Genomic DNA, 22,457 nt, shown 5'->3' with positions numbered 1-22,457 from the left:
CACACTGTCGGGAGAGGCCAGCCCCTGGACAAAGACATCGTGCTTGGTTAAAGTGGAGGGGCTAGATAGATACATAAATAAATAAAATAAATAAATAAATAGAAGTGGAGGGGCAGTGAAAACGAGAAGACCCTCCACGAGGTGAGTTGGTAGTGGCTGCACCAATGAGCCCACCCTAGCAAGGACTGTGAGGCCAGCACAGGAACAGGCAATGTTTAGCTCTCATTCACAGGGTCAGGATGGGTGGGAACTCACTTGGTGGTACCTAAAAACAAGATGCCAACACCATTGCTAAAGGTGTTGCTTCCTCTTTGGTCTTTTTCATTTGTTCAATGTACATCCATATGATGGGACATAGTTTAATTCAACCTTGAAAACGCATGTCCCAAGGAGGGACCTTAAAGACAGGCCCGATGGAAGAAGCCAGTGCCAACGGGCCACATACTGGAGGAGTCCACACACACGGAATGCCCAGGGTAGGGAAGCAGGTGAGGTGTGTCCACCGAGGGCTCCGTGCTGGGGTTTCTGTTCACGTAAGGGATTCTAAGATGGGCTGCGGTGCTTGCTGGACAAGCAGCATGGCCCACCTGAGTGAATGAAGGGCGCCGTTGTGAGCCGTATCTCAGCCAGGTCCCGAGGAATGCCACACAGCTGAGAACCACACCTGAGGCAGGGTTGGGAATTCCAGATGCATTGGGGCTGGATGTTGAAGTGCTGTTGCCACCAAGGTAGAAGAGACCAGCAGAGCGGCTCACGGTGCTGGTGGCCAGTCATCGAGGACGGCTGCAGTCACAGGGCCGCTGAGTGAGTGGAGCAGAGGATAGCGGCAATGGGGGTTTCATACCAGCCAAGCCTCTAGGTCTGGTTCTCGGTGTGCAAGACACTGAGCATCAGTCATCAGGAGTTGGGGGTAGAGCCTTGGAGCCATACCCAGAGTGGGCACAGAATGTGCTGGAGGGGCACTGAGGGGGAGAGGAAGAAGGGCGATGGGGGCTGAGGACAGAGGAGGGACAAGGCCACCCTCAAGCAAGGGTCACAGACTTGGGGTGGTAGAAATCCAGACCCAGCTCCTGGAAGCAGTACCTCTGCCACCCAGGCCTGGAACTGAGCTCCGGCTGCTTCAAGTACCCTCATCGTGCCCATCCCCATGCCGCTGCAGGAGCACCCTGGGTGGACAGCTCGCTCTGCGGTTGGTCTCCGTCTACCTGGGACTGAATGTCCCGAGGTATCTGGCCCTGGCCTCATTTGTGACCCACCCTCGTAATTCCTGTGCTGTGGGCCAGGGGAAGTGGGAGGAAGGAAGGGGAGGCTTCCGGCAGGTTGGGGCTCTCCAGTCCCACACGCTGACCTCTGGCTCTGTGCCCGCAGGATAGGGCTGGGAGGACGGCGTCTTCTGCTGTCAGTCTGCAGAGAGCTGGATGGCGTGTAGAGTCCCAGCTGTAGGCCAGCGCCCTGTGGGTCGAACTCTAGCCAGCCACACGCAGCCAGGGGAGCCCCCATGAACGCCCGGCACAGTTTAACATGAAAGATGCCTTTTATTGGTGCATGCGGATCCAAACCTTGGTCTAGCCCCCTCAGAGGCAAGTCGGCCTCAGTCCCTGAGGTGAGGCTGCAGCTTCACCCCCTCAGGACCGACGGCCCCTCATCACCAAGGTCAGGGAGGGTGTGGCCTGACCAGTGGGCCTCCAAGCCTCGTGTAGCAAGAATGCCCCGAGAGCCTTGAGAGGAGGGAGCATGCCCACCTGCCCCTGCGCAGCAGCAGCGACTAAGGCACTTGTGGCTGGTTGCATCTGCAGACAGGCCTAGCTGCTGGGTCTCACAGAGCAGGCTACTTCTTGCGCCGGGGGCTCCTGGACCCGCTGCTGCAGCCGTTTGGGGCTGCGGGGCGCTGCACGGCTGCAGCTCCTGGCTCCTGGGGGGCACCTTTGCGTTTCTCCTCCCTGTTGGGTGGTGGGGGACGGGGGGCCAGCAGGATCTGCACCACCTTGATGGCCACTGCGGCACCAAGGAGCCCCCAGAGCAGGGTGGGGGCTTCCAGGGGGGTCAGCTGGGCTCGGATCCAGTGCAGGGCCTGGGGCAGCGGGCTGCTGAGACTGCGAGGGCGAGGAGGACTCTTGTCCTGGGGAGGAGGGTGAGTGGGCACAGTGAGTAGGATTCAGATGGGCAGTCACCCAAGCACCCCCAGCCAGGGAGCACCTCCTACCTGAAGCCCAAACTGTGAGAGCAGGTTATGCAACGTGGGGTCCCCCAGGGTCACTGACGGGAAGAACTGCTCCACCCACTGGCGGCGCCACCACCGGCTGAAGCAGAACAAGTGGTCACTGCTTGGCTGGCCAGACCCAGCCTGCACCCAGCCTATGCCCCACGTACGTACCTCTGCTCCTCAGGCTGCGTGAACCAGTACTTGTAGCGCTGTGCGCGGATGTAGGTGGGGGGCTGCTTGTGAAAAGGGTACCGGCTAGGGTCGCTCTGAACCAGGCGGATCACTGTGGGAGGTAGGGCTCCATCTACATCTGCGCCCCAAACTGACCCCTCCCCGCCTTCCTCCACTGCAGCTCACCCTACTCCCTCCAAAGCTCCACTCCCCCTTCTCCACCCACCCCATACCTGACTCCTGGCCCTGCAGCAGCCGGTGGACCAGGCCCGTGAACCAGGGGCTGTGCGTGTGTGGGCCGAGTGCAGCAAACCACATCTGCCAGTCAAGGCGAGGCTGGTGGGGTGTCACCACGGCTGGTGGCCGGCTCATGTTTCCTGGCTTATACATGAACTCGATCTCCTGCCACAAGCGGGGGTGTGGGTGAGGAGGTTAGTGGCTGGTAGCCCTGCCTACCGGGTGCCCACCCTGGAGCCCAGCTGCAGGGCTCACCGTCCAGTGTTGCCCATCATAGCTGCCCTCCAGCACCACCTCGGGCCGACCCCCAAGACCAGTCATCCGCCGGAAGAGGCCGTAGGAGTTAGCCAGCTGCAGATGCTCCACGGAGCTGAAGAGGCGATGGACCGTGGGTAAGAGGCGCCCGTGGGTGTCTGGTTCCATGTAGGAGTAGGGCACCTGGGCAGGGGCAGAGAGGATCAGTGGGCCTGAGCGCCCACACTGCAGCTCAGGGGGCCCTCCCCTCCCCTCTCCAGCGACCCACCAGGCTGATCGTGAACAAGGCCACCGTGGCCACGCCAAAGACAAACAGCTGGACTGAAGACCAAAGCTTCCAAAGCCACCCACGCACCTGCGTCCACCTGGGGGGGGGTGATGGAGAAACCGGGGGCTGTCAAGCCTGTGGGCAGCCTGCCACCCCCACAGCCCTGCACCACCTCTGCCCTGCCTCTGGCTTCAGTACCTCCAGAGAGCGGCCAGCAGCTCCCAAGCCAGGGAGACCCCTCCCAGCCACATGGTGGGCAGGGTCACGCTCTTGAGCCACTGGGAGAACTGGTGGAAGGTGAAGTCTGTTGGGGAGGGATGGTTGAAGGCAGGTGTAAGGGAGCAGCCCGCGCCCACCCCTGTGCCAAGTGCTCACTGGTTCTGGAGTGGATGGTGCGCTGTTCCCAGTCCACCTCTAGGCTGAAGTAGTGGGCGGTGCCATAGGCCAGCAGCCCGTAGACAGTCAGCTCCAGCAGCAGGGCCAGTGCAGCCAGCAGGGTCTTGGGCCAGGCTGTGGGGAGGACGGGGATGGTTGGCTGGGGCTGAGGGGGGGAGGGGAGAGCAATGGAGCTGGGTGAGGACAGGCTGGAGATGAGGGTGGGGACAGAGGAAGGGGAGATGGGGGTGGAAGACAGGTGGCTTGCTGGCCCTCACAGGCAGGCATCTTCCGGCTGCGCCCTTGCTCTGTGTGCAAGTGCTGGTCGTCCAGTAGGGTGGTGCAGAGTACCAGGGTGAGCAGGTTGAAGAAGTTGTAGTTGCCGGTCAGCATGATGAGAAGCTGCAGCAGAACCTGGTGCATGTGTGGGTGGAGTTTGCACTCAGAGCTGGAGGGGCAAGCCCTGCAGCCAGCCTGGACTGCCCCACCTACCCTGACCGCCTCAGCTGCACCTGTGCACCGGGTCCCCTTGCCCTGCCTGACTTCTGTCATGACTTCGAACCTTTCGAAGGTTCCATGTCCTCAGCCCTGCCAACCTTCAGATCATTATTCCACCATCTGTGTGGGATAGCGATGGCACTGGGGTCCACCTACCTGGGAGTAGAAGGCGGCTAGGCGCAGGCGGCGGAGAGGGCTGAAGAACAGAGGCGGCACGGCGACCTCGATGAGGAAGGTGGCAGCTACGCAGAGCCTGTGCAGCCAGGCAGGCAGGTGATGTGCGTACCAGGCAGCAGGAGTGGGCAGGCACTGAGTCTCGTAATGATAGGTGAGGGCTGTGGGCAGGCGGGTGGGTGGGAGGTCAGTGCTGGCCAGTGCTCTCAGGCCCCACCAGGGCCCTTGACAGGTTCCTCACCAGTGAGGCCCCACCACGCAGGGCAGCGGCTGGTCAGCTTGACCACGCCTGAGGCGAACATGAGCCGGAAGAGCAGCCAGCGCACCAGCCAGAAGGGGAGGTCTTCATGGGGCATGGCTCCCGCCAGCCCACTCTGGGGGGCCTTCCTCTGGAGGGGGCGTTGCCTCAGTGGGGCCACCAGCACAGCAAGGAAGCCAGCCTCCAGCAGCAGGGAGTCCCTAGGGGGCAAGGATGAGTGCACAGGGTCCCCTCCCCATGGCCACCGCCCCCCAGCTCTCCTGCAGCTGAGCCCAGGGCCACTCACCACTGGAAATACAGAAACACCTGGCCCACCTGCAGGGAGAGGAATGGTCAGGGCAGAGAAGCGCCCCCTTGGGGTAGCGGTGGCAGGGAGGTAGGGGCAGCCCCACTTGCCTGGCAGGCTGATAGGTAGGCAGCCCAGAGGAGCAGGTAGGTGAGACAACCGCGCAGTGGGCGCAGCAGCAGGGCGCCCAGGGCCAGCAGCGTGCCCAGCAGGCTCAGCAGCTCCAGGCCCTGTGCTGTGTCCAGCCCCAGCCTCGGCGCCTCCCACAGCAGCGACGGGGTCTCCCACAGCTGCTGCCAGCGCCCCTTGCCCTGTGGCCGCAGCATCTTCCGAGCCGGCAGGATGCCCCCTGCACCGTATAGGCCTATGGAGAGGGAACATGAGCGACAGGACCCACAGGTCAGAGCCTGTAGAACCTCCCTCACCCAGGTCAGCACCAGGTACCCCAGAATCAGCGCCAGGCCCCCCAGGTCAGAACCTTCAGATCCTCCATCACCCAAATCAGTGCATGTAGACCCTCCCTCCTCCTGTCCTTACCTGACTGCCTGGGGTGGGACATCTCACCTGGATGCTCTTACCTGTCCCACCACATCTGAGGGAAGCATCTATCACTGTCAGGTTCTGCCCCCTTCCCCACCCCACCCAGGTCAGACCTGATACCGTGGGAAAGAGACCCCTGCTCAGAGGTCTACAACAACCATCCCCCACCCCGCGGTCCGCCGCCAGGAGGGGCCTCACTCGGGTCCCCTGCCCCCCTGGCAGCGGAGCGCAGGGCGGGACGAGGAGCCGGCACTGGCTGCCCCGAGAGCGGAACGCGGGTGTCCCCCACGTCGGCGCTCTCACCCGGGATCTGCATGTACAGGGAAGCGAAGGCGAACATGAAGACGGCGGCCACGCCCTGGAGGAAGAGCTGCCGCGGGAGTCTGGAGCCCGCCATGTCCGCTAGCAACGCGGCCGGCCGGCTGAAGAAGTGGACGCCCGCCCGCTAGGTGCCGCCCCTTCGCCAAGTCCTTTCTTGGCTCTGACGCTCTGCCCGGGTTTTTCCTCGCCCCCGCGAGGCCCCGCCCCGCCTCTTCGCCAAGTCCTCTCCAGGCTGAATTCTCCGCTCGGCCGTCCCCTTTGGGCCGCGGGGCCGAGCCCTAGGTTCCAGACCCCGCCCCGCCCCGGCAGGCCCCGCCCCTCCCCCGAACGCCCCGCCCCGACACTGCGGCGGCAACTGGCTCCGCCCCAGCGCGCGGCCTGCTCAGCTTCTAGCGCGCCGGGGCCTCCGCCTCGCCGGCCGCGGCTCGCGCGTGCGTCATAGGTGTGCGCGCGGCGACGTGCGCTACGTACTTTCCTGGGCGGGAACAGCAAAATGGCGCCAGAACTAGTGGCGGGCTGAGGACATTGCGCCCCCCTCGGAAGCCGGGCCTGTGGTCCTGGCCGGCTCTCGCCGCGCGCCCTGTCCCTCCTGGACATGGAGGACGTGGAGGCGCGCTTTGCTCATCTCCTACAGCCCATCCGCGACCTCACCAAGAACTGGGAGGTGGACGTGGCGGCCCAGCTGGGCGAGTATCTGGAGGAGGTAAGGACGCGGAGCGGGGGCGGGGGCCGGCCTCCCGCTTGCGGCTGCGCTGCGCCCCGGCTTCGCGCGAGCTCAGGCGCCTTTTCCCTCGCCTCGTTTCCGAAACCGGCTCCTTGTCGGATAAGCTGCGATCGAAATTGCAGGTCCCTGCGGGTTAGCGAGCGGATAAATCGATCGAGTGAGTGAGTGGTGACCAGAGGGTTCCTCTGAGCACACATTCGCGTGCGTTTTCTTCAGTTGTGTGCACGGGGGTGTGTCGGCATACCTGCGAGCGAGGGACTCCTTCCGGCGGGGTTTCTCTGCACGCTGCAGCCTATCCGGCGCCCCTCCCTAGGCGGTCAGCCGCGCTCCGTGCCGACAGCCGGCCCCGTCCAACTGCCGGCCGCTGCAGTCACACCTCCCTCCCCGGTGGCCTCCCTGCGGGAAAAACCAAACCCAAGGCACGCTCTCGAAGTGCCCTTTTTCCGAAAGCAGCAGCCCTGTTGGAGTTGACTGCTCCCTCCTAGTAGAAGTGCCCTTTCTTGGGTTCTTTGACGAGGCGTTCTGGTTCTCAGTGTCTACAGCGGTTCTCAACTTGTGTGTCGCGACCCCCTTTGGGGTTCAAACGACCCTTTCACAGGGGTCGCCCGATTCATAACTAGCAAAAGTACAGTTATGAAGTTGCAATCAAGGTAAATAATTTTATGGTGGGGGGGGTCACCAGAACATGAACTGTATTAAAGGGTGTCGGCATTAGGAAGGTTGAGAACCACTGGGCTATCATTTCTCCTCAGTGTTAAGCTCCTGAGGGCAGAGGCCTAGCCATATTTTGATACTTTACTCTTCAAATAATTTTGCTGGTTTTAAGTGACATGTGTATGATTTTAAGCTTCAAATGTAGATCTCCACTCCCGTCTTCTCCATCTGTTTTCGTATTTCCAACTGTCCACCTGACACGTCACTGAGCTGCCACATACGTATTAAAGGTATTCAGAGCAGAGCTCTTCGTGTTCCTGCTCAAGCCTGTCACGAGTTTCAGTGAATGGCACCAATGTTCAACCAGCTGTTGAAGTGACTGGACACCCAGCCCCTCCCCCACCCCTCTCATCTGCAGCAGACTCTGCCCACTCTGACACTGGGCTATCACATGAGCCCACCTGGTCTCCTTTGTCACTGGCAGCTCCCCCCCCACCCCCACTCCCTACCTCTTAGACTTTTGACCCCCTGCAATCCTTCCAACCAGCAATACATTTGGCTTTAAAAATTAAGATTGGCCCACAGCTGTTTGCTGCTTAGAGTGCATCCATGCTGTCCACTTCACTTGGAGTGAAACGCCTCCCTGTGGCTTCCAGGCCCTTGGGACCTTGCCACCTTGCGAGCCTTATGTGCGATGAGCCCTCCTCGACGTCATGCTTCTGTGCCAGTGACCCCAACGCCTTCCTGCCCGCGGATCTTCTTTGCCTGCCCTCCGTATGAGTGCATGCCAGAAAGCTGTTGGGATAATGGGATGAGAGGTTGTGGCATTTTTCCTTGAGTTTTTAGCTCCCCTGTGTGACTCCCTGCTGGCCACTATCTACCAGGCACATTTCTGGGTTGTGGCGTGCTCTGCTCCTTAACATGTGTCCTTGGCCTGGATCTGTGTGGGTCTGGGCTCTGTGAGGGCAGGCCTGCCCTCCCTCTGCTTCAGTGACTGTCCAGCCCACAGTCAGAGCAGAGGCGTATACCTGAGCTGGTGGTGGGCCTTTTCTGGGCAGACACTCAGTCTGTTGGGACACTGCCAATAGCTGTGCCAGGTGGCTTCTGCGGGTTCAGGTTCCCAAGTAGCAGGTCCTGCATGTCACCTGGTAGATCTGCTGCCTTGGGTTTTTATGCACCCAAACTGCTGCCGCCTCCCACCTTCCACCAGTAGCCTGGCTGTTCTCTGCCATGGGCCTTCTGATTGGTACACCATGCCACCTCCCTGCAGATGGGGGTGCAGGGTGGGGAGCAAGGCAGCCACGGGTCCAGCTTGAGCAGATGTCACATAGAGGGTGTTGACATCATTCACTCTTGGAGACGGCTTCTGGTGAGGGGAGAACCCACGTTCTCACCAGGGCATAGCACTACGAGAGAAGTAGGGGCTTCTGAGTGCTTGGGGTGGGGGTCTCATCTTGGTGCTGGTGAAAGTTGCTGTCCAGTCACAGTGGGCTGCACAGTGGCCAGCAGAGGGGTGGGGTGGAGGCCGTGCGCATGCCTGCGTGACCCTGTGTAGGATGTTGGATTCGCCTTAGGGCTCTGAGGGAGCGAGGTGGTGGCTTTAGGCTTCTCACTAGCTGGACTGAGGCGGGAGGTGGGGGTGGGGGGAGCCCCTGCCAGAGGTCATATAGGCCGAAGGCATGCAGGGTGACAATCAGAGTGCAGGTAGCATTGACAGGATGGGAGGGACTGGGCCTCAGATTGCAGGGTCACAATCAGAGTACAGGTATCATTGGGAGGATGGGGAGGAGCTGAGCCTCAGGGGCTGGGTGTTGGGCTTGGGTGAGTTGCCAGGAAGACATCCATGTAAGTGTCCGAAGGCGCGGTGCCATTCCCAGGGGGCTGGTGGCTCTGGCGCTCTGCTTCTCCAGTATGATGATGGAGCTTCTCCAGGTTCCCTCTGGGAGTCCGTCTGAACAGTTGTGTGATGGTCTCCCTGTCTTCTCAGGCTGGGGCTCTGCCTGCCAGGCCACTTCCCTTTGTTGGCTTCAGGCAGAGCCGGACATCAGCCCTGCTCGATTATCAGACCTTTAGTGAGCATCAGGGTCCGATTCCAGGGTGCGAGGGTAGGATGGCTGGCAGGAGGGGCTGTGGGGCAGAGGGGAGGGGCTGTCCCAGCAGAGCAGCAAGCAGCAAAGGGCTTGAAGCAGTCTGTGTGTGGGCACGTGAGTGCAGCCCACAGCACCCGAGTTGAGGGCAGCTAGGGAGGGCATCTCCCTTGGTGGAGCAAGAGGAGCCGTGTGGTGGGGATAATGGGAAATGAAGGTCAGGGGCGCGGGCTGGGCAGTGGGCAGCTGGCAAGGCCTGGAGTTGAGGTCAGGGAGGTGAGCAGGTAGGTCCTGGGGGAGGACCAAGGTCAGTGCAGGGTGATGGCTGGTCTGGTGTGCAGAGGAAGAGCATTGGGGGCAGTTGGAGAGAAGTTACCGAGGCCTGGTGGGTTCTCTGCTCCTGGGATGGGGACCTGCTGTTGCAGCTCTGCCCCACCTGGGGCTCCCTGCCCCTGGGGGGAGCTCTGCTGGTGGAGACTAGGAGGGCAGGGCTCTGACTGGGGGCATTAGGGTGGGCCCTCTGTGCCTCAAGACAATGTGGGCTCCCAGAGATCCCAGGAAGGGGGACCACAGATATCCCACCTCAGTCAATGGGGGTCCACAGTGCAGGGGCTGCCGGCAACTGCCCAACTTGGTGAGGCCAGCCACCAGGTGGGACTAAAAGAGCAGGCTCCCAACGTAGGGGGAGGGGGACTTGGGGGAGAGGGGAAGTCAGGGGAGCCGACTTCTGATGGGGGTTTAGAAGTGGGGCAGTGAGGGGAGCCAACTGCTGAGGGAGAGGATGGATGGGGGAGGGGAGCAGGCATTAACACCCGCCCCCCCCCTCCCTCACTTGCTGGTCCCTGCCACTTCTACAGCTGGACCAGATCTGCATTTCCTTCGATGAGGGCAAGACCACCATGAACTTCATCGAGGCAGCGCTGCTGATCCAGGGTTCCGCCTGCGTCTACAGTAAGAAGGTGGGCCTGGCCCTACATTCCAGACGCCCCAGCCTTGTAACCCGAAGAGCAGGCAGGTGTGCAATGCTTCACCCTGCCACCCCCAAGGACCTAGCCCTGGGGACCTCATACCAGAACAAGGAGCCAGGCTTGTGGCTGTCAATATGCTGGGTGCCCACAGGCTGTGCAAGGCTGGTGCAGGCTGTGCTGGGCGCAGTCCCATTCTAGGCGGCCTCCCTGGCCATGGGGAGTGCACGCAGTAGGGGATGCTGGCCACCCTCCAGAATTGGATGAAGGTTGGGAGGCTTGGGGGGTACAGCGGTAGGAAGGACCCTTCTCACAGGCCCTCTGGTGGCAGGTGGAGTACCTCTACTCACTGGTCTACCAGGCCCTCGACTTCATCTCAGGCAAGAAGTGAGTACTAGGGGTGGGAGCTTGGGGGGAGGCTGCATCCCCTGGTACCCACACGTGGCTGATATCCACACGTGGATCCTATCCCCCAGGAGGGCCAAGCAGCTATCCGCAGGGCACGAGGAAGGAGCAGCCAAGGACACAGACTCGGAGGGCCCTGGGGAGCGGGCAGATGAGGTGAAGGGGGCGTGGTCTGCGGGGTCGGGATGGGGAGGCGGTCTCTGCCATCAGTGGGGGGGCCATGTGTTGACCCACATTTCACGTAGTTCCTGTCCCTGGACGAGCTGCCAGACGAGCGAAGCTGCGTGGACCTGAGGAATGACCAAGCCTCCAGTGTGAGGCACCCCCACCCTCCTCCCCTGCCGCTTCCTGGGAACTTTGGTGGTGGTTGGGTGCTGGACGGTTCTCCCCCACCCATACCCACACCCAGTCTGAGAGACACATCGCTCACCCTAGCCCCTGGCTTCCTCGCAGGAAATGATCATCGTGCCCCTCATGCCCATGGCCCTGGTGGCTCCCGACGAGCTGGAGAAGAGCAGGCACCCTCTGTACAGGTGGGGCGGGGCCAGGCAATGGTTAGGCTGGGCCTGGCTGGAGGGCAGGGCAGAGCTTTGCTAGCAGGCCTGTTTTGTGCCCACAGCTGTCAGGGGGAGGTCCTGGCCAGCCGGAAGGATTTTCGGATGAACACATGCACCCCTCACCCTGGAGGAGCTTTCATGCTGGAGCCCCTGGGCTTGTGTCCCCAACTGCCACCGAGGACCCAGAAGGGTGAGAGGATAGATGAGGGCTTTAAGGGGACCCCATTGTTGCCTTCCCCTGGAGGGTGCCCCGAGGGGTTGATCACCACTCTCACCTGGGTCGGGTGACCTCCCAGTCCACGCTGGGTGGGTTGTTGGGCCTTGTACCCCACCCACCCAGCTGCTCGGTATCCCCAGACCTAGACTGGCAGCTGGAGATGTCAGAGCTGGCCTTAGTCAGAGCTTGACTCAGGCTATGCTGGACTTTGTGGGGACACTAGGGTGGCTGACCCCTGTTCTGCCTACCTCTGCAGATATGGGGAGGGCTGAGGAACAGCCAATGGAAGTCTCTGCTTGTGGGAGCCCTGCCTCTGCGCCCAGCTCCCCAGAGCCAGGTGAGAGCACCCCAAACCAGAAGAGCTCTTCTGAGTAGACAGCAGACCCAAGGGCTTGCAGCCCTGCGCGCCCCCACTCAGCCTCCTGAGGTCTGCCCTATTGTCCAGGGTCTGGGGACTAAGGGTTTTATTACTCTGCCTTGAACCTCCCCCCATCCCCAAAAGGCCCGGTACCCGGAGGTGGCAGGGATGATGAGGTTGATGACGAGCCAGTGGCAGAGCACCATGAGGCCACAGTCCCTGAGATCCCTCCGGAGCAGAATCCACAGGTCAGAGCTCCAAGGCCAGAGGAGCCCGCCCCTGACAGGATGGGGTAGGAGGTGGCCTGTGTGTTTACATGGAAGGGGTTGGGGGGCTGACCCTCCCAGCCTGTGGATTCTGGCCAACCGCACCCGTAACTCCATTTGCCCCCCAACCCAGCTGCCCTGTGGTCAGGCTGGTGGCAGGGGGGCACTGAGTGTGTCCCCTTGTTGACAGCTGCATGCTCAGAGCGGCTATGAACCTGTGTGTGGTCCTTAGACAGGAGTCCTGTGTGTCTTCCTGCTGCATCCCAGAACCTCCCTGGAGACAGACAAGAACGACGCACCCACCCACAGGGTTGCACTTAGTTGAGATTGGTGACCTGGCAGGCAGTGGGTTTGGGTCTGGACATGTATTTTTATTTCCCTCTACCACCCCCATGCCTGGCTTGTTTGTGAACAGGTCTCCGGGTATGTGTTAGTGTCCCCACCTGGCACTCTGGTCCCTGTTACTCTGCCCAGGGCAGAATGCTGAGCCTGGCTCCAGGAGTAATGGAGGCGCTAATGTCTCTGCAGGGTGCTGACAGGCCCCAGAGGTACATGCTGCGGGAGCGGGAATCTGAGCAGGAGCCAGCTTTGGATCCCCTGGCCCAGCTGCAGGTGTGTGAGGTGGCCCCAACCCCGAGGACCTCAGATCCTTTGCACAAATTTTTCTGGGGCACCTTCCCCAGGTTAGCGCCCATGGGGGGGCCCCTTAGCACCTGCTGTGCTCTGTGCCCTAAAGGCCCCGGATCCCTGGCAGAGCCTGGACCCCTTTGACTCTCTGGATTCCAAGCCCTTCAAGAAAGGTAACAGCGGCTGGGAATTGCCCTTCCTCACCTGACCCAGGAGAGAGGACCAGGTACCCTAAGGCCACCAGGCCTGCAGGTTGGCCCCAGGTCAGAGCCCCATCTGCCTCCAGGCAGGCCCTTCACTGTGCCCCCCTGCGTGGAGGAGGCTCCAGGGCAGAAACGCAAGAGGAAGCGCACCAGCAAGCTGCAGGACTTCCACCAGTGGTACCTAGCCGCCTGTGAGTGGACAGGCGCACTGGGGGGCCGGCCTCTAGGGGGCCTGCCAGGGAGTGGATGGGCCCACTGGGGGTGGGGCAGCTGGGCCCCTCCCTGGGGCCTTGGCAGGTGCTTGCTTACCAAGCTCTCTCAGATGCTGACCATGCCGACAGCAGGAGGCCGAGGCGGAAGGGCCCCTCTTTCGCAGGTGAGGGTGGGGTCTGGTGTCCAAGGTGGGCAGTGGGTCTAGGGACACGGGAGCCCCTCTGCTGAGCATGTGTCTGCAGACATGGAAGTCCTGTACTGGAGGCATGTGAAGGAGCAGATGGAGACCCTCCGTAAGCTGCAGCGGAGGGAGGTGAGGCCCCGCACAGTTGGGGGTGGGGGCTGGGAGGAGGAGTTGGGAGCCTCACATGTGCCCCTTGGACAGGTGGGTCAGCAGTGGCTGCCGCAGGCTGAGGACCTGTGGCCTGAGGAGGAGCAGCAGTTGGAAGACTCTCTAGAGCCCCTTGGGGACGCAGGTGGGGGTTTCCCCTGCAGGCAGGGTAGGGTTTGGTCCCCAGGCTGCCTGCTCATAGCACCCCCCACCACCCCCAGATGACTTTCTGGAGCCTGAGGACTACTTGGAGCCTGAGGAGATGAGGCCTGGGGAAGCCGATGACCTAGGTAGGTTGGTCAGGGTCAGGCTGGTGGGCAACAGGGGGCCCCCTAGCTGATCCCCCACTCATAGCTGCCCTCCCCCAGACCCTGAGGCCAGGCCGCCAGCCTTGAGCTACGAGGAGCTGGTTCAAAGGAACGTGGTAAGCTCGGGTAGGCACTGGCAGGGCTGGGGCACCAGGGCCTAGGCAGGAGGCTGAATGCTGCCGCCCCCAGGACCTCTTCATTGCCACCTCCCAGAAGTTCGTGCAGGAGACGGAGCTGAGCCAGCGCATCCGAGACTGGGAGGGCACTATCCAGCCGCTACTCCAGGAGCAGGTTCAGGGGGGAGGGGCAGCAGGCCGCCTTGGGGACAGCAGGGTTTTCTCCCTGGTGTGTGGAGGGTGAGGGGCAGAGGGAAGTTGGGTGACCCAGGGGAGGGGGGAGCAGTGCTGGGGTCCTGGCTGGTCACCCGGGAACAGTAGAGCCCTCTCTGGTGTAGGAGCAGCATGTGCCCTTCGACATCCACACGTACGGGGACCAGGTGGTCTCCCACTTTAGCCAGCTCAACGAGTGGTGCCCCTTTGCTAAGTTGGTGGCCGGCCAGCCTGCCTTTGAGGTGTGCCGCTCCATGCTGGCCTCCCTACAGCTGGTGAGTGGGCTGGGCATGGGGGGAAGGGTGCAGGTGGGGCGGACTTTGACTAACGCCACCTCCCTTCAGGCCAATGACTACACCGTGGAGATTACCCAGCAGCCTGGGCTGGAGGCCGCCTTGGACACCATGTCCCTGAGGCTGCTCACACACCAACGGGCCCACAAACGCTTCCAGACCTACACAGCCCCCTCCATGGCTCAGCCCTGACACCAGCTGTGGGAGGGAGGGGGTGTCTCAGCAGGGTATGGGGCACAGGCCTTAGCTGTGCAACCTGCCTAGCCTAATAAAGTGTTGCCATCCCAGCTGCCCACCCCACAACTTTGAAATTGCTCTGTGCAGAGAGCAGGGCTGCCCCACCCCGCCCTGCAGACCACACATAAACACACAGCGCCTGGCTTCCCTTTAATGGCCAGCTGAGCCCAGCACGCTGCTGAAGGCAGCCATGTGGTGCTGCACGCTTTCGGTGATCTGCTCGGCAGACTTGCTGCGTCCGTAGTAGTCGGTGAAGAGGCCATCGGGGTTGAGCAGATAGATGGCGATGGAGTGGTCCACGATGTAATCCTGGTCATCGTCCTTGGGACCCATGCTGTAGTACACGCGGTAGCTGCGACTGGCCTGGGCTACCTGTTCGCTGGAGCCTGTCAGACCGAGCAGTCGCGGGTGAAACTCTTGCACATAGCGGGCCATGGCTGCCACGTCGTCGCGCTCGGGGTCCACGGTGACAAAGATGGGCTGCACAGTGGGCAGCCCAGGTTGAGCCTCCAGTCGCCGCACCACCTGCACCAACTTCTCCAGCTCGTCTGGGCAGATGTCAGGGCAGTGTGTGAAGCCAAAGTAGAGCAGCACCCACTGGCCCAGGAAGTCAGCTTTGCGGCGGGGCTGGCCCCGGTGGTCCAGCAGGCTGAAGTCGCCCTGGCCCACAGCCGCCTGGCGAAGGGCCTTGATCCGCTGCTCCTGCCGCCACCGCGCCTTCTCAGATCGAGCAGCCAGCCAGGCCCCCCCGAGTCCGGCCCCAAACAGGGCTGTGATGAGCAGCCTCGTCCGAAGCCTAAAGCTTGGTGCCGGGCCCTGTTCACCAATCCCAGCAGGACCCTGCCCTGACAGCGGCCTCGACCTCAGAGGTGGGACTTTGCCCCACAGGGTTCCAGGGGGTGCTGGGACCAGTGGCTTGAGCCCCCGCCAAGCCTTGGGCACCCGAACTGGTAGCAGCATGGAGGTGACGCCTGCGAAAGAGCCCAGAGGTCAGCGGGAACAAAGACCGCACGACCTCCCCCCGCCCCCCTGCTTCAGCTCAGAGTGGGAAGTAGCCCCGCCCCAGGCTGATTGCCCAGCGGGCGGCAGCCCACCAGCCCTGCCCTCCGCACCGGAGCAGCCACTGCCTGGGATCTGAGTGCGCTTATCTGTAATAAACACTCGTTTCTTGGAAGGAAGTGAATGAGCTTGGCTTGCACCCTCGAGAACTGACCAAACCCTCCGGCCTGACAGCGGTCCCCTCCCGGCAGACACGCCGGGCCAGCTTTCCCCCAAAGGCCATCAGGCTCGCGCCTCCGCAGGATTTAGCCCTCCGCCGGAAGCCAGGACCGAAGGAGGGGCGTGCCCCTCGCCGAATGCAAGTCCGCCCACGGGACGACCCCTCCCCGCATCCAGGCGCACACCTTGCGGAAGGAAGGAGCTATGGGTGGTGGTCTCACCGGCTCTGCCCAGGTCCGCGCACACCCCTCACGGCTCCCGGGGTCCGCTGAACCGGCAGGCACCACGCCGTGTTCCAGTGAGCATGCGTCCAAAAGGGCGCCGCGCAGGCGCAGATGGACAGGCAGCGGGCTTTCGGGTACTGCGCGTGTGCACGGCACTGGGTATGCTTTACGTCCTGTTTCGAATGAAGCCCCGCCTCTCGCTAGGCCGGCCCCACGCGCCGGACTCCGACTCTTGGCGCGGGCGGCAGCGACGGGGCCAGCGCCCCCTGCAGCTGTGGCGCTGGGTGCCCAGCGGTCTCCAGGTCCACCCCTTCACGGGCGGCAGGGCTAGGGGTTTCCGAGCATGAGCCTAATCTAGTGCTGCAAGTCCCAGGACCTGCACCATCCAGGCCCAGGAGCACCTCCTCCCTCCAGGCGCAGCCCACATTACGCCCAGCCTGGTAACCATGGGGGTCAGCGAGCCACACTCCAGGCCCATCCCCACGTGGGGGACATGTCACAGTGGACCCTGCCCGGTAGAGACATGGGGAGGCAAACTGGGAGGCGTTTTCTTCAGCCCTTAAGTCCTGCAGGAGTTGAGGGTCCAGGGACACACCTCATGCAGCTCCTGCTTTCCCTTACTGGGTGCCAGGAGGGAGCATAAAAGTCAGAGGACAGGATGGGGTGGATGACCAGATTGCAGAGCACACGGATGTCATGGACGGTGGATCTACTACGCAATAAGACCCACCCAGAGAAGCAAGAAGCCCACCATACTTGGGGGTCTGCCCCACACAGGACCTCACAGAGGGGACACCTTGCAGCCTCCTTGGGAGGCCAGTGCTTGCCAGTTTCTGGGCCTGGGCTGAAGTGGGGAAGGCTGAGCCCCCTGAGCTTCATGTATTCCCCCCACCCCAGCACATCAGCCCCCACCTCCATAGCCTTCTTAATTAGGATAGAGCCTAGGAAACAGGGATATCATGAGGGGCAATTGCCTGGGATGTGGGAAATGTTAAGAGGGTCACAGGCTCTGAGCATTAAGGGTTCCCTGTGGGCTGACGCCCAGGGTATCACCCTCCACGAGTTGAAATGGGGGACTGAGGCACATTGTGGAGGTCAGAGGTCAGGCATCTCCACCCATAGCCAGATCAATGATTAAGCTAGGCCCCACTCACAGTTGTGGGTGGTGGTTAATCTGTGACTTAAATAAACTGCTATTGAGTTGATTCCATGCATAGGGACCCTATAAGATAGGGTAGAGGGCTTCTGAGACTAGCTATGTGGGAGTAGACAGCCTCAGTTTACTCCCTTGGGGCAGCTGGCGGTCACAAACTGCTGGCCTTGCAGTTAGCAGCTGACTGTGTAACCCCCTACATAAGCTGGTACCTGTCCTTGGGAGCACAAGTCTTGGGACTGAGGAGAGTGTCACCCATTTGAAACACCATCTTGTCTAGGGTACTGAGGGGGATGGGGTCTTGGTCCTGTTCTCTATCGTGGCCAGGGCAAGGGAGCCAAGTACTGACCTGGGACCATGACTCAGGATTCTCCTGGGAGAAGCTTTGTGGTCCTGGCCTTGGGAACTTAGTCTGGACCAGGCTGGCCAGTGGAACTGCCTAAGGTTACTGGCTATCCAGCCCAAGGTCTGTGGGAGGTTTGTCCAGTTGGACTTGCCTAGAGCACTGGTCAGAGCTGCTGCCTTCTCCCAGCCCAGCCCTAGATGTGGGAGTAGGAGGGGAGGCATGAGGTGATCTTGGGCAGTCTGCTAACCCTGGGGGGGTTAGACTGCCAGCCCGCCCCAAGGACCCATTGGCACACCCTGGGGTGCTCCTGTCCACCAAGGTGCACCCCAATGCCCTGAGAACCACCTTGCTTGGCGTCAGAAGTTGCTTCCACCAGGAGGGAGTCCATAGGCCCTGACACTTCGACCCCTAGGCCAGGGAAGTCTTGGGGTCCCTGAGCCAGCCATAGCCCTGGGCCTGCAGTGTTGATCTTTTGTTGGATCCCCAGATCCATATATCTGTGTTGGTCTCAATGTCCAGCCCGGCCGTCGTCAATGGTGGTTGTGGGAGGACTGGGCAGAATGTAAGTCCCAGTTATCCTGCCTCTTCCCCCAGGACCTCGGCGTTCACAAAGAGGCGGACGCATGGCTGCGTGGGACGCTTTAAGCAGGCTTTGGTGGGGGCTGCCGTTGCCCCGCAGGTCAATAGTCCATGTCGGTTAAGATTGGGGCCAGGTAGTCCGAGTGCCGGATCCCGAAGCTCCAGCCACCTGGCTTCCGGTGCTGCAGATGGGTGAGGCCATGGAGTGAGCCGCCAGGCTGGGCCTGCTACCCCTCCACCCCCCACCTCAGACCCTGGATTCAGGGTCCCCACCACCCCCAGCCTCCAGGCCACCTTGTCCACGTCGTAGGCCGCAGGCCCGGGATTCAGGGTGTTGTCTTCTGGCATCGAAGTGCGCGCCAGCATCGTGAACTGGGGAGCCCGGGACTTGTAGATCGTGGGGCTCACCACGTGGTAGGCGCAGGGCCCAGGGGTCTGCGGGAGAGGGGAGGAGGGCTGCTTCCATCTCGCACTGACCGCTGACACTGCCCTTGCCTCTCACCCCTCTGGGGACCCCTGACTGCTTTGGGCCTGGCGGCCCTCCTCACCTTACTGAGGTCCTCGAAGAAGGCGCCCGCGGCCCTGCGGCCATAGATGGAGTACGTTGGCGCTGACCCTTTGCTGATGACGCGGGAGCCCAGGAGGGAGGGCACCGTGTAGGTCGCGGGGCCTGCGTGGGGAGGTGGGTGCTGGCGGAGCGGTCTCCCCATGCCCCTCCTGGGGTGGGGGTGGGAAGCCGGGGTCGGAGGCTCCCCCAGGAGAGGGAATGGCCCTTTCCCGCCTCACCTGGGCTTTTCTGCTCCGACTGGGCGCCCCAGTTTCGGGAAGCGATGGTGTGCCGAGGCGCGCTGGGGTACGCCAGGTTCCCGGCTCGCTCTGGGAAGTATCTGCCTGCGGGCGGACAGGGCCATGGGTGGCCTGTTAGGGGTCCGAGGGCGTCAGACTCCAATTTGCCTAAGCCCTGTGGGAGTCGGGCTGCTGGGTTTTGAGATAGCTGGGATGTTTGAGTCCCCGAGGGGGGCCTGGGGCTTCAGGTGGGGTTTCCCAGGCGGGCCTCTCTGGAGGCAGCTCGGCGATGGGGAGGTGGGGGTCCCGGAGGGCCTGACCCGGTCCGGGCGTGAGGAAGCGCGCCGTGTCGCGCGGGCGGCCGTGGATGGAATAGGAGGGGGCGCCGTCCGGACCGCGCACGGTCATGCGCGCAGGCACCAGGTAGCCGGGCCCGGGGCCACAGGTCTGCTGCTGGGCGGGGAGGCGCGCCCCGAAGGTGTAGGCGGGGGCGCGGGGGCGCGACGGGTCGTGGAGGATGTAGCCTGCGGGAGCAGCCCAGCGTCACCGCTGCCCCGTCCGGTCCCCACCCCCAACTCCGCGCGGGCGCAAACCACCCTCCAGCAACCCTCCTCCCAGGCTCCCCAGCTCCCTAGGGCACGAACACCCACTCCAGACCCACGTCCCCAACCCAAGTCTCCTAGGGCACTGGCACCCTGCCTCCTTCCCAAGGGCGTAGTCTCAGCTCCTCTGCTAATAGCGCCCCGCCGCTGCCCAGACCCGGTCACCGTCCAGACCCCTCCCCCACGCCCTCCCCCCGCCAGTACCAGTATTGGGCGGTAGCTGGTACTTGGGCCCAGGGCCTCGGGAGAGCGCCGCAATAGGCCCGCGGGGTCTGTGAGGGCGCCAGGAGCCGACCCAGACGTCCGAGTCCATAGCTCCAGCGACTGGCACCTGTGGATGGAGGGGTGGCGGCCCCGGCCCTCTACCCCCAGTTCACGGAGAGCTCATCCCCCTATTCCCTCTGGCTCAGCTCGACTCCGGGGGGGGGGGGGGTCGGGGCCCACCCGGTATCCCGTAGTACCCGGGAAACAAACAGTGGCTTTCAGTGCTTGGTGGCGGGGCGTGGGGCGGGACAAGCGCTTCCAGGCCATCTCCAGTCCCTGGTCCCTCAAATTAGTTCTGCAGGGAGAGTCTCGGATTTCGAGAAGGGAGAGAACCTGGGGAGGGGCTAACCCTGAGGTCCGAGAGGGTGCACTGACCTGTTCTAATGGCGCTCAGCAGCAGAAGGCTACTGTAGGCTGGATTTCTGCCCCCGCCCGGCCCAACTCCCAGACCCCATTGTGTCCCTGTACTGCTTCCTGGCAACGGGACCGGCGGCTCTCCGCCCCAACCTGGCTCCACCCCAGTCCCTGCACCCTCTCTGGTGGGGCCTCTCACTGCATCCTGGGGCGGTGCCTGGCGTTGTTAACCGCCTCATATACACGTGAAGGCTGGACCTCTGAATGATGATGTTGTCTACGAATATTGAAAATACCACAGACTGCCAGAATTGCAAACAGATCTTACTTAGCAGAAGTACAACCAGAATGCTCCTTAGAAGGGAGAATGACACTGTGTCTCACCTTCTTTGGACAGGTTATCAGCAGGGAAGGCCTCTGGTTCAGGGCATTGAGACTGGAAAAGTGAAGGGTCAGCAGAGTGAGCTGCTTTTACTAGTTGGGTCAGGATAAGTGGGAACCCACTTGATGACATTTAACACACCAAAGCCAATGATGAAGGAAATGAAGAATTTTACTAACTTAGACAGTTTGAAATTGATCAAATAGGCTATCAAGATGTGTTAATTTAAAAATGTGTTGATCATTATTGGTGATAGGCATGTGAAAATTGGAAACAGGAAAGATTTGTAATTGGAAAATATACCTTGGCGATAGATTGATCAATCAATCAATCACATGATAGAATTTTGCAAGACCAATGACTTATTCATTGCACATAACCTCCTTTTCCAAGAGCATCAATAGTAGCTGTAGAGGTGGACCTGGACAGATGGAATACACAAGAATCATATCCATTACATCTGTGGAAAGAGATGATGGAGAGGTTCAATATCACCAGCCCAAAACAGGTTGGTCAATACTCATATGCAAGTTCAGGTTGAAAATCATGAAAATTAAAACAAGTTCACAGGAGCCAACATATGAATTAGATTCCATCTGAATTTAGAGACTCAAGTACAGATTTCATTCATTAAATACTAATGACTGGAGACCAGATGAGTTTGGGGATGATGACATCAAGAACACCATCTGCTGGACAGAGGAGAAGTGGGTGAAGGGACATGTTGGACAATGTAAGATATGGCAAAATAATAACATAAATTATCAAGGGTTCATTGGGGGGGGCACGAGGAGGGAGGGGGAGATGAGGAGCTGATACCAAGGGTTCAAGTAGATAGCAAATGTTTTGAGAATGATGAGGGAAACAAATGTACAAAAGTGCTTGACACAATGGATGGATGTATGGATTATGATATAGTTGTACGAGCCCCCAATAAAATGATTTTTTAAAAAAAGAACACCATCCGCAAAGTAAGCAAAGGCCATTAAAAAGATGGTAAATAAAGGAAAGACCAAGATGGATGTCAGAAAAGATTCTAAAATTCACTCTTGAACATAAGAGTAGCTAAAGCACATGGAAGAAATTATGAAGTAAAAGCTGAATAGGAAATTTGAAAAGGCAGCTCGAGAAGACAAAGTAAAATATTAGAATGAAATGTGCAACAGGGATTCCAGGGCGGATGATCCCTTCAGAACCAGTGGTGTGAGTGGCGATACTGGGAGGGTAGAGGGAGGGTGGGTTGGAAAGGGGGAACTGATTACAAGGATCTACATGTGACCTCCTCCCTGGGGGACGGAGAACAGAAAAGTGGGTGAAGGGAGATGTCAGACAGGGCAAGATATGACAAAATAATAATTTATAAATTATCAAGGGTTCATGGGGGGGACAGGGGAGGGAGGGGAAAAATGAGGAGCTGATGCCAGGGGCTTAAGTGGAGAGCCAATGTTTTGAGAATGATGAGGGCAATGAACGTACAAATGTGCTTTACACAATTGATGTATGGATGGATTGTGATAAGAGTTGTATGAGCCCCTAGTAAAATGATTAAAAAGACTACCTTTCTAATAAATGAAATTGAATAACTTAAAAAAAAGAATGAAATGTGCAAAGACCTGGAGTTAGATAACCAGAAGGGGAGAACACACCCTGGATATCTCCAGCTGAAAGAAATGAATAAAAAAGTCAAGTCTTGAGTTGACGTACTGAAGGATTCTGTGGGCAAGATATTGAATATTGCAGGGAGCGTCAAAAGAAGATGGAAGAACTAAACAGTCACTGCATCTGTTGACTTGTAGGCATTTCACGAGCTAGCTTATAATCAAGAACCTGGTGCTGCAGGAAGAAGTACAGCAGCCCTGAAGGGGTTGGCAAAAAAAAAAAAACAAGCCTTCTGGAATTGGTGGAATATCAATTGAAATATTTCAACAACCCGGTGAAGCACTGGAAGCACTCACTGGTCCATGCCAAGAAATCTGGAAGATACTTACCTACCTAGAAAAGATCAATATTTCTCGCTTACCTGTCCTAGTTAGACCCTCCAGTACAATATTGAGGAGAAGTGGAGAGAGAAGATATCTTTGTCTTGTTCCTGCTTGCAGGAGAAAGCATTCAGATGATGGATTTATTTTTTTGTAAATGTCCTTTTCCAGGTTGAGGAAATTCTCTTCTACTCCTTGTTTGTTGAGAA

The 22,457-nt window shown here is 60.2% G+C and overlaps 4 protein-coding genes across 7 annotated transcripts; 1 reads left to right on the top strand and 3 right to left on the bottom strand.

Annotated features, from left to right (window-relative positions):
- Nucleotides 1-1,515: 1,515 nt before the first annotated feature.
- LMF2 (lipase maturation factor 2) lies at nt 1,516-5,832 on the bottom strand. The gene is made up of 14 exons (XM_075553436.1): nt 5,570-5,832; nt 4,837-5,090; nt 4,727-4,755; nt 4,423-4,640; nt 4,164-4,342; nt 3,788-3,923; nt 3,510-3,644; nt 3,333-3,438; nt 3,135-3,231; nt 2,867-3,049; nt 2,608-2,776; nt 2,375-2,486; nt 2,204-2,300; nt 1,516-2,119 (listed from the first exon to the last, which is right to left on the bottom strand). The coding sequence occupies exons 1-14, from the start codon at nt 5,661-5,663 to the stop codon at nt 1,829-1,831; spliced, it is 2,100 nt and encodes a 699-aa protein (XP_075409551.1). The 5' UTR covers nt 5,664-5,832; the 3' UTR covers nt 1,516-1,828.
- A 217-nt stretch (nt 5,833-6,049) lies between these two features.
- NCAPH2 (non-SMC condensin II complex subunit H2) lies at nt 6,050-15,535 on the top strand. Of its 3 annotated transcripts, XM_075553432.1 has the most exons (21): nt 6,054-6,290; nt 7,622-7,783; nt 9,910-10,011; nt 10,349-10,404; nt 10,494-10,578; nt 10,668-10,736; nt 10,876-10,955; nt 11,042-11,169; nt 11,453-11,533; nt 11,699-11,802; nt 12,349-12,432; nt 12,557-12,620; nt 12,734-12,841; nt 12,973-13,026; nt 13,106-13,176; nt 13,249-13,339; nt 13,416-13,484; nt 13,563-13,618; nt 13,692-13,793; nt 13,957-14,106; nt 14,176-15,535. In XM_075553432.1, exons 3-21 carry the CDS (start codon nt 9,952-9,954, stop codon nt 14,314-14,316), a joined length of 1,653 nt encoding a protein of 550 aa, XP_075409547.1. In that variant the 5' UTR covers nt 6,054-6,290; nt 7,622-7,783; nt 9,910-9,951; the 3' UTR covers nt 14,317-15,535. The 3 variants fall into 3 exon arrangements, with proteins under 3 accessions (XP_075409546.1, XP_075409547.1, XP_075409548.1); XM_075553431.1 differs by lacking the exon at nt 7,622-7,783 and having other exon boundaries at nt 6,050-6,290; XM_075553433.1 differs by lacking the exons at nt 6,054-6,290; nt 7,622-7,783 and adding an exon at nt 6,360-6,468.
- SCO2 (synthesis of cytochrome C oxidase 2) lies at nt 14,499-15,941 on the bottom strand. 2 transcript variants are annotated; one of them, XM_075553435.1, is made up of 2 exons: nt 15,801-15,941; nt 14,499-15,332 (listed from the first exon to the last, which is right to left on the bottom strand). In XM_075553435.1, exon 2 carries the CDS (start codon nt 15,319-15,321, stop codon nt 14,512-14,514), a length of 810 nt encoding a protein of 269 aa, XP_075409550.1. In that variant the 5' UTR covers nt 15,322-15,332; nt 15,801-15,941; the 3' UTR covers nt 14,499-14,511. The 2 variants fall into 2 exon arrangements, with proteins under 2 accessions (XP_075409550.1, XP_075409549.1); XM_075553434.1 differs by having other exon boundaries at nt 15,765-15,909.
- A 1,930-nt stretch (nt 15,942-17,871) lies between these two features.
- CIMAP1B (ciliary microtubule associated protein 1B) lies at nt 17,872-20,029 on the bottom strand. The gene is made up of 6 exons (XM_075552641.1): nt 19,474-20,029; nt 18,988-19,191; nt 18,668-18,772; nt 18,430-18,551; nt 18,176-18,316; nt 17,872-18,063 (listed from the first exon to the last, which is right to left on the bottom strand). The coding sequence occupies exons 1-6, from the start codon at nt 19,580-19,582 to the stop codon at nt 17,983-17,985; spliced, it is 762 nt and encodes a 253-aa protein (XP_075408756.1). The 5' UTR covers nt 19,583-20,029; the 3' UTR covers nt 17,872-17,982.
- Between the last annotated feature and the right edge of the window lie 2,428 nt (nt 20,030-22,457).

The sequence above is a fragment of the Tenrec ecaudatus genome, chromosome 6, assembly GCF_050624435.1.
Source record: "Tenrec ecaudatus isolate mTenEca1 chromosome 6, mTenEca1.hap1, whole genome shotgun sequence".
Taxonomy (NCBI): Eukaryota; Metazoa; Chordata; class Mammalia; order Afrosoricida; family Tenrecidae; genus Tenrec; species Tenrec ecaudatus.
The sequence above is the reverse complement of the archived record's forward strand: the minus strand, read 5'-3'. Positions and strand labels throughout refer to the sequence as shown.